A 15,220-nucleotide genomic window follows, 5' to 3' on the forward strand; every position below is an offset into this window, starting at 1 on the left:
GGGTTGCATTAGTGCGTGTGGCATGAGCAGCTTACACATCTGGAAAGACACCATCAATGCTGAAAGGTATATCCAGGTTCTAGAGCAACATATGCTCCCATCCAGACGACGTCTCTTTCAGGGAAGACCTTGTATTTTCAAAAATGACAATGCCAAACCACACACTGCATCAATTACAGCATCATGGCTGCGTAGAAGAAGGGTCCGGGTACTGAACTGGCCAGCCTGCAGTCCAGATCTTTCACCCATAGAAAACATTTGGCACATCATAAAACGGAAGATACAACAAAAAAGACCTAATACAGTTGAGCAACTAGAATCCTACATTAGACAAGAATGGGTTAACATTCCTATCCCTAAACTTGAGCAACTTGTCTCCTCAGTCCCCAGGTGTTTACAGACTGTTGTAAAGAGAAAAGGGGATGTCTCACAGTGGTAAACATGGCCTTGTCCCAACTTTTTTGAGATGTGTTGTTGTCATGAAATTTAAAATCACCTAATTTTTCTCTTTAAATGATACATTTTCTCAGTTTAAACATTTGATATGTCATCTATGTTGTAGTCTGAATAAAATATGGAATTTTGAAACTTCCACATTCTTGCATTCCGTTTTCATTTACAATTTGTACTTTGTCCCAACTTTTTTGGAATCGGGGTTTTATATATTTCTTTCCACATTCACTGGATATGAGCAATCGCACACTCTGATTGGCTACTCTACTACTAGGATATCAGTTCATATACCATGAGTAGAGAAAAACAAAATGGTGGCTTTGTTATCAAGTATTTAAAAGAATCAGAAATAGCTAAAAAAATATAGTTTTGGGTTTTTAAGCCCAGTCGGCAGTGGTAATACACCTTTAAGTTGGTTACCCAACTGCCAAAAAAAAAACCTGAAAGAAGAAGAACAACAAAATGGCAGAGAGTGTTGCTAAACCAACCGAGGATGAAATAAAAACTCTACTCAAAAACAAAACCCCTAAAAATACAAAAAAAGCAACAAAATAAGGAATAAAAGTTTTTGATAGTAACAACATATCTTTTTTTTATTTTTCAAGAATTTTTATTATAGCATTTTTCACAAATTGCTGCTGTCATTTCACCAGTTTGTTTACATTCTAAGTGAAAATTGTTTTGTCAAATTTTTTGTATAATTTTTTTTAATTTATCCAATTTGCAAAAAATAAAAAATGCTCTGTTTCTCAAAACCCAGTGAATGTGGAATAAAACAGTTATTCCACTCAATCTATATACAGGTATATGTGTGTGTAAAGGGATTTCTCTGGATTTAAATATTAGTTTACAAGGAATTCCAAAACAATAACTCTGACTGCTCTGTGAACAGCAAGAGAATGCAATTTTGGTTTTACTATTTTAATCTATTCCAGACCACACAAAAATCATTACTCGGTAGCCTGGAATAATGCACTTGTCTCACACCATGGGAGATCAAACCTATCATTTCTATTATTTTCTCTCCTGCTTCAAATCTCACAGGAAACATTTCAAAGAGAAATTGGGTTGGATGGTATATAAATGCTTCCTCTGATAGATTCCTCTGAGTGTGAAGGTTGGTACCTTTTGTTATACGAATATCTGCTGCATTGATGGTCACTACTTGGTCACAAGGCTGCACTAATGGGGCAGTTCACACTTGGTTTATTAGGCTTTCAGATATTGACATAAAGGAAGCAAGACGGATGAAGGAAGTGATTTTGGGCAAAACTGCCAGTGATGATTATACTACTAAGCTACAGGAATACTGAATATTTTTCAACATAAGTGGTTACTGGTAATACTCTCATAATGAGCATAAGATGGAAAATTTATTGTTAATTGCAATAAATCACTTGTGCTCCAAACATCCGTATTTCTTGAAAACCACCATCAAATAATATCTCAAGATCAGGTGATAATTAGAGCACTTACAATTAACCAGGTAGTTATATAATGAGCAAAACTGGTATTAATGCCATCATGCTGTGAAATTATTACATAATCCTTAACATTGTTTTTCCAGCATGGGATCTTGTCTGATATAAATGGGAGATTATAAAATGTTAATCTAGATCTTTTGTGGCTGTTTTAACCAAAGATATTTGTAGTTTGGTTTATAGATTGACTTTTTAAATATATGAAAAATTAAAGGATTGGCCACTATGAGAATGCAAGGCTTCTAATACAGTCTAATACAATCCAGTTCAATCCAATACAATCAGACAATGCTTTCCAAAGTGGGCATCTGTACTGTGCATAAGCACATGACTAAATATTACTTCTAATGCTGGGCAGAAGAAGCCAAGCATGACATTAGGCTACTTATTTCTAACAAACATTACAAAAGAGGTCATTATTAGTCTGATGTCAATGTGTGCAGGTTGGCAGGCAAGATATTGCAGAAGACCCTGTAAAACCAGGCTCTGGTGAAGACATCATGAATGATTATAATTCGACTGGAGATTAATTTTTCACATAATTGCCCCAAACGTACATGCAAATCATCATCATCATCATCATCATCGGCAACAACAAAAAAGGTTAAAGGGACACAAATCAGTGTTTTCTAATGAAGATCTCAGTCTCGGGATTTGACCCCCATTGAAATTCTGTTGTCTGAATTGAGCAGGGAAGGGCCAGTGCACAAAACTAAGAATGTAAATGAAATATTCTACATGAAAGAGGGATCTCTTTCCAACTTGGCATTACAGGAAAACAATCAGTGTTTTTTATTCTCTCCAAGGAATAGGCTCCAGTGAGGGTTTTTTATGTTTAGAGAAAAAAATAGGTATAGTTGTAAAATATCAAATAAGTATATAATTTCCACCTGAATTATTTATAATATACAAACTATTTTTTATAAACAAAACCTTCACATGCTTGATGGCAGAAGTGCAAATAAAATATGACATGACTGACGAAATTACCCAAATCATCTTTCTTTTTTAATGCTTTTTTTTTTGCATACCTTATTATTTCCGGACATAATTACCTAGTTATTATTCACATCGTTTAAAAATACATACATACATACATACATACATACATACATAAAAAATAATAATTTAAAAAAACCCACCACTTTCATGCTTATTAGAAAGTGATGATGCATAATATTCCCGGTCTTGTTTGGAGAACTGAAGAGAGATTTATCCCAAATCAAGTTGTCCCTATCCCTTACCTATCAGCTGCCAGAGCGGTGAGGGTGAATACCGACACGCCAACAGACGTGAGTTGGATAAACGGTATCAGTTTGCATCCTGTTCTTCCAAAGAGCCATTCGTCGGCCAGGTACCGACTGGCATCCACGGGCGCGCACGTAACAAGCAGCAGCACATCGCCGAATGCAAGGCTGCACAGGAATAAGTTGGGGACGTTGCGCATGGACTTGACGGCGCAGAATGTGCGAATGAGCGTCAAATTGCCAACAAGACCCACTACAATGATCAGTGCGTACGCGATTGCGATCGCGACTCCCGCGCGCCACAGCGAGGTTTCGGGCGCGTCCGGAGAGCTCTGGAGCTCCCACGACTCATTGGACACGGACTTTTCCTCAGCGATGGCAGTAAACAATTCCTCTAAAGACATGGTACAATAGCTGGATACTGGATACTATTACTACTCTTGGTGATTTATTATTATTGTTGTTTAGTTATTTTTGTTTTGAATATATACTTTACTTTTCGCATGTTAAAAGCTTTTCGAGACACTTTCAGACTCGCAGACTTCCAAGGTCGAATAGCAGAGGATTAAAAAAAAACCCAAACAAACAAACAAAAAAACCCCGACGCTTAATTTCGGGTTTTCTGTTCAGGTGCGTCACCCAGCGTGCATATTAGCATATTAGTAGAGCGCACGTGTTTGGATATGTAAGGCTCGTGCGCATGCGCATCACAGAGCCCCTACTTCCGCTGTTTGGTCATTTAATCACTGGGAAGTCTGAAGACGTACCCCTGGAGACTTCTGGCAACTGACAATAAAGTAATAAATAAATAAATAAATAAATATTCTTATGCAAGGGTATATGTGCACTGAAAAATACAAGTGGTTCAGTAAAAGAAAAAGAAATATGTGATTTTTAGATAAAAGCAAATTATTAGAACATTTTAGGCTTTAAATTATGTACTAAATGAATTCATCAAAATTTGCAGCTAAAACTCAAAGTGTATTGTGGAGGCAGGGAAGTGTTCGAACGCCAGTTTGTGAATGGAGGGCAAGACCAAAGGAGATGAATGGTAAAGCTATCACAACAGAGTTTAATTAATGGCGATGTGTGTCTTCCATTTCAGTGACAACTAAAGGCTTAAAGGAGGAGAGCTGAGAGGAGGAGGAAATCAAGATCCTGCACAGAAGCGTGTTCGTGTGTCTTGGTGAGACAATTAAGAAATAAAATAGCTGAAAATTGAAAAGTAAAAATAAAAACACCTGTCAAATTACCCCGCCTATCTCCATCATTCAGTGTCTCAACATTCTTGAAGTTCTACATTGGTGCCAAAAGCTGAGACCTGAAGTGGAAGATCTGTCATAGTGTCCTCACCCTTCAAGGGCCTTGCCCATGCCCTTGCCTCTGTCCAGCAAAACCAACATCAAGCACTTTTTACCATGCGCACAGAGCAGCAGCAGTTCCAAGCACTGTTCCAGGCCCAGCAGGAGGATCAGCAGGTGCTCCGAAGCCTGATTGTGTTGGCAGGTACCCCAGCAGCAGTCTCCGTGGTGGCCGTGGGCTTCCCTCCTGTCTCCCTCACCAAGATGTGGTCTCAAGACGATCTGGAGGCCTTCTTGGAACTGTTTGAGCGAGCCGCAGAGGCATGGGGATGGCCAGAAGAGCAGCAAGCAGCTCAGCTACTCCAAGTCCTGTCTGGAGAGGCCCAGCTCAGGGCACAGCAGCTGCCCCCAAGAACATGCCTGGACCTGGACCTGAAATGCACCATCCTGCAGTGTGTTGGCCACACCCCAGAGCAACAGAGTCAGCGGTTCTGCACACTGACCATGGAGGGGGTTGGTCAGCCATTTGCATTTGCCCAGCAACTCCAAGATGCCTGCATTCACCTGTGGTTGAGGGCAGAAGAGTGCAACACCAAGGGGATCATCGACACGGTGGTGCTGGAGCAGTTCATCACCCAGTTGCCAGGGGGAGCCACCCGCATTGCTGAAGGACAGGATTGGCTTGGCGGAGAACCATCTATTGGCACTTCAGAGGGCAAATGGGCATCTTGCCCCTTCCCGCTTTCTTTCTCTCTCTCCCCCGTCTTGTTCCTCCCCTTTTCCCTGCACCCCTCCCATACCTGCACCATGGAAGTGGGGTTCAACTCTCCTGCACCAAGCTTCCCAAACCCATGGTTTCCCACCCCTCCCTCCCCCTTATGTCTTTGTTTCTTCTCCTTCCCAGGTAAGTGATCCCTGAGTGCAGAAGGTTGACCTGGGCCGGTGTGCTGATACTGTGGGAAGCCTGGGCACTTTCTGGACCAGTGTCATTTGATGGAGGTCGGAGCATTGTTCCAGATCCCCAACACACTGCAGACCACCCCCAATTGAGTTGGAACATACCGCATACCAGTGAGTATTCAAGGGGCTACATACCATGCATTGATGGATTCAGGCTGTAACCAGAAATCCATCCACCAAAGCCTGGTTCAAGGCGAGGTACTGGGGGCAGTACATGTGATGAAGGTGCAGTGTGTGCACAGGGATATTCATGAATACCCTCTGGTTTCTATCATCATTTAATTTCGAGGAGAAAGTCATACTGTAGAGGCAGTGGTTAGTCCCTGCCTCACCCATCTGCTGATTTTGGGAACAAAATGCTCACAAAGCACTTGTTTGCGGATGGCACCAGCAGTATCAGATATAGTGTGGGATGTGCTCAGCTTTTGCTGGGGAGGTTGTTCAGGGCCATCTACATCAGCTCTGCTTCAGGGGGACATGGAGGGTTGGGAGCATTGGGAGGGCCTGGAGGGTCCTCCCTTGCCTGGGATTTCCCTTGAGGATTTCCCAGTGAAGCAGTCTCATGATGATACCCTTTTTGACCAATTGAGAGTAATTGATGGTGAAACCCAACAGCCTAACATTGTGTTTGCCCAGCCATACTTTTCAGTTACTAAGAATAGGCTGTATCAAATGATGCTGGATGCTCAGACACAGGAAGAGATGACCCAGTTGTTGGTTTCCAAAGAGCCGTACAGCATGACTCTGTACTATGCGGCTCACCATCATCCCATGACTGGATATTTGGGGGAGGATAAAACATTGAACCATCTCATGGCTTGCTTCTATTGGCCAGGCATTCATGGGAATATTTGCAGGTAGTGTGTGATGTGCCATGAATCTCCGCTGGTAAATCTGCTGGTCACCCCAAAAAGCGCCATTGTGTCTTCTAACACTAATTGAAATCCCCTTTGTAAGTATTGGCATGGATCCCATCAGGCCTTTAGATCAGACTGCACAGGGCCATTACTTTATTTTAGTCCCAGTTGATTATGCAATGCAATACCTCAGAGCCTTGCTACTGCACAGCATTTCCACACACAATGTTGCAGAAACACTGTGTAAGATTATCGCATGAGTCAGGATTCCAAAAGAAATCCTGACTGATCAGGGTTTTATGTTTATCTCACACACTTTGCAAACTCTACAAATTACTGGGGGTTAAATCAATTCCTACTTATTGTCCACAGATAGACCGCTTGGTCAAACAGTTTAACCAAACACTTAAGAACATGATTCATAAGTTTGTGTGGAAAGACACTTGAAATTGGGACAAATGGCTCAAGCTCCTGTCATTTGTAGTATAAGAGGGTCCGCAAGCCTCCACTGGGTTCTCCCCATTCAAATTATTGTATGGTCACAAACCTCGTGGTTTCCTCAATGTCATCAGGGAAAATTAGGAGGAGGGACCTGCTAATAGTAAAAACAAAAGTCAGTACATTCTTGATCTGTGGGCAAAACTTGACACACTCAGTCACATAACCTAAAAAAACTTGTGACAGGCACAAGAATGTCAATCCTGCCTGTATAACAGGGTTGTGTGCTCATGGGAATTTACACCAGGAGATAAAGTGTTCCTTCTATTACCCACGTAAAGTTCAAAATTACTCGTCAAGTGGCAAGGGCCCTTTGAGGTCACACAACGAGCCAGGAACATTGACTAGGAGGTGAAATGAACAGGTAGAGTTGGGGCGCAGCAGATATACCACCTTAATCTGCTTAAATTATGGAATGAGTCCCTGAGAGGGAGGACCTGGTAAGTCCAATAGTAATCACACAATGCACCCTGGTCCCCTGTACAGACCTCTTCTTGCCATCCCAACTCGCTGAGATTGCCAAGTTGCAAAGGGAATTTTCCAACATGTTCTTGCCACTCTCTGGTCATACACATCTCACAGAACATCACATCAAGACACCTCCAGGGGTGGTGTAGCACAGCCACCCTATCACCTACCCGAGCACAAGAAAAATATAGTTTGGGATGAACTCAAGGCTATGTTTGACATGGGAATAATTGAGGCGTTGCACAGCAATTAGAGCAGCCCAGTGGTTTTGGTCCCCAAAACTGGTGGGTTGGTCCAATTCTTTGTCAACTTTGTCAATGCGGTGTCTAAATTTGATGCATACCTGATGCCTTGCATTGACGAGCTTGATCAGTTAGTTGCGGCTCGCTTTTATTCGACACTGTATCTGACAAAGGGATATTCAGTAATCCCTTTTATGCCATTATCCCATGAAAAAATGGTCTTTTCCACTCTGTTTGGTTTACACCAATTCATTACCCTTCAGTTTGGGTTATTTGGGGCCCCTGTAACGTACCAGCGGCTCATGGACAGAATCCTCCACTTGCATGCCACCTACACCACAGCCTATCTTGATGACATTATCTTGTATAGCAATAATTTTGGAAGTATGGTATCTGGGTTTCCACTTGGGTAATGGGCAGGTGCATCCCCAAATTGATAAGACTGCAGCGATTGTGACCTGCCAGAAACCCGAGACCAAAAAGGAGGTGAGACAGTTCCTAAGGCTAACTGACTATTATCACAGGTTCATGCCTAACTATTTGGATGTCACCAGCCTGGTGACTGATCACACAAAAAAGGGAGCACCAAATGCAGTCCAGTAGACAGAGCTATCTCTTAGGTAAAGGCTGCATTATTTGGCAGGCCACTGTTACACTCCCCTGATTTTTGTCTCCCTTTTATTTTGCAGACTGATGCATCAGACAGAGGGCTGAGAGCTGTTTTGTCCCAGGTGGTGGAGGGGGAGGAGTGCCTGGTGCTGTACTTCAGCCGGAAGCTCTCGGTACGAGAGACTAACACGATTGAGCACCATAGTACAATTCCATTGAGAAGTCAAGTCAAGTTTATTTGTATAGCGCTTTTAACAGTAGACATTGTCGCAAAGCAGCTTTACAGAAAATTAAAGACTTTAAACATGAGCTAATTTTATCCCTAATTTATCCCCAATGAGCAAGCCTGTGGCGATGGTAGCAAGGAAAAACTCCCTCAAACGACATGAGGAAGAAACCTTGAGAGGAACCAGACTCAAAAGGGAACCCATTCTCATTTGGGTGATAACAGACAACATGATTATAAATAACCTGCTTCTATAGCAGTGTCCTGTATAGTCACAAAGTATAACTGTGAAACCAGGAAATTCATTATAGTTTTAATATGAAGTCTGCTTTGTTGAAGTTATAAACTGTTCATTGATGGAAACTTGAGCACAAAACTGTTCATGACAACTGCAGTCCTAAAGTTAGCAAGTCAACTGAAGTCCTCAGACATAAATGTATTACTGTAAGTGTCCAGAGCCATCTTCCAAGTGTGACTTTTGACTGTCCATATGGGGCTGTCCTCCACAGGAGCAATGTGATGAGACTCCAGTCAGACGTAGGGCATCAGGATGGATCAGGTATGTCCGAGGAGCAGAAGAGGTCAGCATCTCGGTCTCAAGATCGACATGTAACTCAGAGGGACAGAGAGAGTGAAGGGGGGAGAAAGAGAGAGAAAACACAGGTTGTTAGGTATGCCCAATGTCACCTAATGAGTAAGAACAGGATACGTTTTGCACCGAGTGCAAGCAGGGACTCTGGCAAAACTAACTATAACAGCATAAATAAAAGGGGAGAGCCAGAAGGTAACACAGACATGAGGGCACCCTGGGACATAAAGCAGCCAGTCACTACACCGTCAACAAACCCGAGTGAGCAAGTGAGTAGGGGGCTGAAAGCATGCATACATCCCACTTTACCAAAACATTCTATGCTTGAGGACACTCCAGATCTACTCCTTTACCTAATAAAACTATTAACACATAAACATACATGTTTTCAGCCTAGACTTAAACACTGAGACTGAGACATATCTTCTAGTTCTAGTAAGGACTCTTGCTGCTGCATTTTGAACTAACTGGAGCGTGTTTATGCACTTACTGGAATATCCAAACAGTCAATAATCCAACCTAGAGGTAGCAAAAACATGAACTAGTTTTTTTAGTGCCATGTAGTGACATTATATTTCTTAACAATATTTCTGAGATGAACGAAAGCTATCCAGGTAACGTTATTGATATGAGTTTCAAATGAAAGACTGGAGTCAATGATCACCCCAAGGTCTTTTACTACTGCACATGAAGAAACAGAAAGGCCATCCTTTGAGAAGGAGTGTCCTCACTCTCTGGTACTACCTACTGGGACACCCCTTCACTGTCTGTTCAGGTCATGCCCTGCTCCAATGGCTCCATCACATAAAGGATGCCAATGCACGGATCACTTGTTGGTAACTGGATCTTCAACCCTTTAAGTTTGAGGTGGTCCACAGGCCAGTGGCACAGATGGTTGTTGCATGGCTCAACCATGTAGATGGCTCCCCAGCCTGAGACAGGCAGTGGGAGTATGTGGAAAGGTGTGTGATCGCATGCCGGTTTGTGAATGAAGAGCAAGGCCAAGGGAGGTTAATGGCAAGGCAATCACACCTGAGTTTGATTAACAGTGATGTGTGTGTGTGTGTGTGTGTGTGTGTGTGTGTGTGTGTGTGTGTGTGTGTCTTCCATTTCAGTGATAACCGAGGGCCTAAAGGAGGAGGAGAGAAAGAGCTAAGAGGAAATCGAGATCCAGCACACAGCAGTTTGTGTGTGTGTGTGTGTGTGTGTGTGTGTGTGTGTGTGTGTGTGTGTGTGTCTCGGTGAGACAAGTAATAAAATCACTGAAAAGTTCATTTATTTAGTTTTTGCCATAGCGTGATATGTATGTACATACATTATGGCTGAGAAACCACTACAGTTTGCACCAGTTACAGTGGCCCCATTTTACCTAATCTGCATGTCTTTAAACTAAAAAGTTACTGTAATTAAATTAGGAATTAAAGTAATTAAATTAGTAAAATTACTTATTTAATTAGTAAAGTAATTAAATTAGTAATTTAAAAATAGTAATGAATAAGTAATTAAAAAGTGAAAAGTAAAAATAAAAATGCCCATCAAAGTACCCCAACTGTCTCCATCCTTCAGTGTCCCAACATTCTTGAAGTGCTACATGTATATTTTACTTACCTTACTGGGTTAAATTTACTATTATTTGGCAGGTGCTCACAAAACTAGAAACAAAGAAATAATGCTTACTTGAACCGATCGCGTAGTAAAGTGGTGGCATGGTTTTTGGACTCCAATTGCATAGGCCTATGTGTTCACAAAACTTTAAACTGGTTTAATTTTGAGTGCTATGGATGGGCCTTTTTCAGTATTTCTTGTTTTTGGTTGGCTTTCAGGCCTAAGGCTATTGTATTATGAAATGGATTGAAAGATGAAGTATTTTGGTAATTTTTTCTTAGGTTTTTTTTTTTTGTTGTTCACTCTCTTTTCCTGTTTCTCAGTAAGGTGTATGGTGTGCGCACATACAGCTTCATTAACTAGCTAATCATCTTGATGTGTGCACTATTGGCATGCTGCTTCTAGTTAGAATTGTTGAAGGTGTTAGTGATAATTAAGTAATCATAGTGTTTAGATTATGTGTACTTTTTCAGTAGTGATGTGCTATTCATGAATGATTCGTTCACTTTGAACTAATCTTTTGTATGACTCAGGAGTAACAAAGCAGTGAGTGATTTTGTTCATTTTTCTCTGGGCTATGCATGTACGCCACTCAGGCTCAGATGCGTTTACAAATGGGTCTTTCGGGTCTGGGTCTCTCATTCACTTGTCACTGTCAGTAATGGCGTTGAGAGCAACAGCTCGAAACAGACTATAAGCATGGCTTCTCAAAACTACAAAGCCCAAGGACCACAGTGCCCTCTATCACCTGCTTATTGATTACATCTGTCTCTCGTTCTCCACTCAAGTCATGCTACTTAATCCCCTCTCTCACTCACTTCTGTTGCGAAGTATTGTTCAGTGTTTACCCTGTCATACCAAGCTGGTTCTTTTCTGCCTGTCTCTAGTTTCTTTGACCCTCATTCTCGTTTATACCTTGTTATTCTCTTGTGAACACAATATCTCCAAGGCTAATACAAGTAATTTCACCAGGTCAAGATTACTGTGAAGTCAAATGTCCATCCCCGAATCTCAACTTAATAAGGCGTGTAGTCTACCAGGCGGAGGCATCCCCATCGACGCCGTTGGCATCGAGTTCTATCTAGTTTAGATTTAGTTGTATTTGACGTTTCAATATTTAACTATATACAGGGTGTGTCAAAAAATGTTATATTTGAGATATAAATATCCCAGAAACTACATAATCTAGGCAAATGAAACTGAACAGGCTTAACTTTCAGCAATATAAGCTTTATTCCTCAAAATCTGAATGAGAAATTCAAAGGTATGTGGATTCCATGAATGATTTCACAAATTTTCAATATTCATGAACCCACTCGACCGTCTCTTCCGATGCTGGTGGTCATCCAGATCCTTTTGCCCTGCACAGATCTTTGAACTTTTTGTGCCATGTCCAAATCTGCATTGCAGTTGGTGCATTTTTAGATAATTCTCGCATGCTGCACAGTTTTGTTCAACTGTGTTCAAGCATAAGAAACAAGAATGATGTCCCTCCTACTCCCCCTTCCCCCAAACACACCACCACCACCACGCTCATAGAATTATCACTCACTGAATATAGTGTAAACAGGGCGGATCCAGGAAAATGGGAAGGGGGGAACCCAGTAAGGCTGGGGGTCCAGGGGGCACCAGAGGCCCCTGGAAGTTCTGTAGTTTTTAAATGCCCAGAGATGCATTTTGAGCTGTCAGGGACATGTTGTAAATGAAAGCTCTTAAAGAAAAGAAAATTACCATATCAACTAGATACAACCCCGATTCCAAAAAAGTTGGGACAAAGTACAAATTGTAAATAAAAACGGAATGCAATGATGTGGAAGTTTCAAAATTCCATATTTTATTCAGAACAGAACATAGATGACATATCAAATGTTTAAACTGAGAAAAGGTATCATTTAAAGAGAAAAATTAGGTGATTTTAAATTTCATGACAACAACACATCTCAAAAAAGTTGGGACAAGGCCATGTTTACCACTGTGAGACATCCCCTTTTCTCTTTACAACAGTCTGTAAACATCTGGGGACTGAGGAGACAAGTTGCTCAAGTTTAGGGATAGGAATGTTAACCCATTCTTGTCCAATGTAGGATTCTAGTTGCTCAACTGTCTTAGGTCTTTTTTGTCATATCTTCCGTTTTATGATGTGCCAAATGTTTTCTATGGGTGAAAGATCTGGACTGCAGGCTGGCCAGTTCAGTACCCGGACCCTTCTTCTACACAGCCATGATGCTGTAATTGATGCAGTATGTGGTTTGGCATTGTCATGTTGGAAAATGCAAGGTCTTCCCTGAAAGAGACGTCGTCTGGATGGGAACATATGTTGCTCTAGAACCTGGATATACCTTTCAGCATTGATGGTGTCTTTCCAGATGTGTAAGCTGCCCATGCCACACACACTAATGCAACCCCATACCATCAGAGATGCAGGCTTCTGAACTGAGCGCTGATAACAACTTGGGTCCTCCTTCTCCTCTTTAGTCCAAATGACACGGCGTCCCTGATTTCCATAAAGAACTTCAAATTTTGATTTGTCTGACCACAGAACAGTTTTCCACTTTGCCACAGTCCATTTTAAACGAGCCTTGGCCCAGAGAAGACGTCTGCGCTTCTGGATCATGTTTAGATACGGCTTCTTCTTTGAACTATAGAGTTTTAGCTGGCAACAGCGGATGGCATGGTGAATTGTGTTCACAGATAATGTTCTCTGGAAATATTCCTGAGTCCATTTTGTGATTTCCAATACAGAAGCATGCCTGTATGTGATGCAGTGCCGTCTAAGGGCCTGAAGAGCACGGGCACCCAGTATGGTTTTCCGGCCTTGACCCTTACACACGTAGATTCTTCCAGATTCTCTGAATCTTTTGATGATATTATGCACTGTAGATGATGATATGTTCAAACTCTTTGCAATTTTACACTGTCGAACTCCTTTCTGATATTGCTCCATTATTTGTCGCCGCAGAATTAGGGGGATTGGTGATCCTCTTCCCATCTTTACTTCTGAGAGCCGCTGCCACTCCAAGATGCTCTTTTTATACCCAGTCATGTTAATGACCTATTGCCAATTGACCTAATGAGTTGCAATTTGGTCCTCCAGCTGTTCCTTTTTTGTACCTTTAACTTTTCCAGCCTCTTATTGCCCCTGTCCCAACTTTTTTGAGATGTGTTGCTGTCATGAAATTTCAAATGAGCCAATATTTGGCATGAAATTTCAAAATGTCTCACTTTCGGCATTTGATATGTTGTCTATGTTCTACTGTGAATACAATATCAGTTTTTGAGATTTGTAAATTCTTGCATTCCATTTTTATTTACAATTTGTACTTTGTCCCAACTTTTTTGGAATCGGGGTTGTAGAACTCGACGCCAACGGCATCGATGGGGATGCGTCCGCCTGGTAGACTACACGCCTTATTAAGTTGAGATTTGGGGATGGACATTTGACCTCACAGCAATCTTGACCTGGTGAAATTACTTGTATTAGCCTTGGAGATATTGTGTTCACAAGGTTTTTGGACAGACATTTGACCTCACAGTGACCTTGACCTTAGACCTTTTGATCTCAAAATCTAATCAGTTTATCCTTGTCCCCAAATGCACAAATGGTGAAAGCTTGGTGAAATTCCTTTGATTTGCCTTGGGGATATTGTGTTCACAAGGTTCTCGGACAGACATTTGATCTCACTGTGACCTTGACCTTAGACCTTTTGATCTCAAAACCTAATCAGTTTATCCTTGTCCCCAAATGCACAAATGGTGAAAGTTTGGTGAAAGTCCTTTCATCTGTCTTGGAGATATTGTGGTCACAAGGTTTTTGGACAGACATTTGACCTCACAGTGACCTTGACCTTAGACCTTTTGATCTGAAAATCTAATCAGTTCATGTTTGTCCCAAAGCACACAAATGGTGAAAGTTTGGTGAAATTCCTTTCATCTGCCTTGGAGATATTGTGTTCACAAGATTTTTGGACAGACATTTGACCTCACAGTGACCTTGACCTTAGACCTTTTGATCTCAAAATCTAATCAGTTCATGTCTGTCCCAAAGCGCACAAATGGTGAAAGTTTGGTGAAATTCCTTTCATTAGCCTTTGAGATATCGCGTTCACAAGGTTTTGGGATGGACGCACGCACGCACGCACGCACGCACGGACGGACGGACGGATACACGGACAGATGGACAACCCAAAAACATAATGCCTCCTGCACCTTACAGTGGCAGAGGCATAAAAATATGCTTTAAAAGTAGGAACTTTCAAAACCATTTTATTAGTCACTGAAAATGTTATTGTCAGAGTTGCAGGTATATGCAGACCATAATTACAACTGATATATGGTAATATATGTGAAAGTTGTATTGTCATATAATGTATTACCACATGACACACTACAGTGTAGTACACTGACCACAAAACATCTTATATCAATAAATTATTACTATTTTAGCAACTGCAATCTGAGCTCCTGCTCAGGACATTCAATGTACATATAAAAGACAGTGAATATACCCAGGTAAACTGAGGTAATGTAAGTGGCCACTTAAGACAGAGCTTAATACCAAGGTAACTATAAACAAAGACTAGAAGAGTTGCATGTCTATAATACAAAATCAGTAACTGCAATCTGAGCTCCTGAGTCTAATAGACTGAGATAACTATATAATGATTGTGTAAGTTGCATGTGAACA

At 41.4% G+C, this 15,220-nt stretch overlaps 2 protein-coding genes across 3 annotated transcripts in view; one reads left to right on the forward strand and one right to left on the reverse strand.

The window, feature by feature from the left end:
- Window positions 1-3,798, reverse strand: part of grpr (gastrin-releasing peptide receptor) — a 12,568-nt gene extending 8,770 nt beyond the window's left edge. Inside the window, exon 1 of the mRNA XM_060911880.1 lies at window positions 3,179-3,798. Coding sequence (XP_060767863.1) covers window positions 3,179-3,585 — 407 coding nt within the window. The 5' untranslated portion in view covers window positions 3,586-3,798. The remainder of the gene's footprint in view (window positions 1-3,178) is intronic.
- LOC132875191 (uncharacterized) lies at window positions 3,233-10,305 on the forward strand. 2 transcript variants are annotated; one of them, XM_060911881.1, is made up of 5 exons: window positions 3,233-3,624; window positions 4,287-4,367; window positions 4,457-5,553; window positions 8,197-8,289; window positions 10,047-10,305. In XM_060911881.1, exon 3 carries the CDS (start codon window positions 4,600-4,602, stop codon window positions 5,392-5,394), a length of 795 nt encoding a protein of 264 aa, XP_060767864.1. In that variant the 5' UTR covers window positions 3,233-3,624; window positions 4,287-4,367; window positions 4,457-4,599; the 3' UTR covers window positions 5,395-5,553; window positions 8,197-8,289; window positions 10,047-10,305. The 2 variants fall into 2 exon arrangements, with proteins under 2 accessions (XP_060767864.1, XP_060767865.1); XM_060911882.1 differs by having other exon boundaries at window positions 3,233-3,586.
- The last annotated feature ends 4,915 nt before the right edge of the window (window positions 10,306-15,220 follow it).

The sequence above is a fragment of the Neoarius graeffei genome, chromosome 27, assembly GCF_027579695.1.
Source record: "Neoarius graeffei isolate fNeoGra1 chromosome 27, fNeoGra1.pri, whole genome shotgun sequence".
Classification (NCBI taxonomy): domain Eukaryota; kingdom Metazoa; phylum Chordata; class Actinopteri; order Siluriformes; family Ariidae; genus Neoarius; species Neoarius graeffei.

What these genes read in the sequence shown, in the direction of transcription:
- LOC132875191 (XM_060911881.1), top strand. Translation starts at nt 4,600, where the DNA reads ATGCGCACAGAGCAGCAGCAGTTCCAAGCACTGTTCCAGGCCCAGCAG.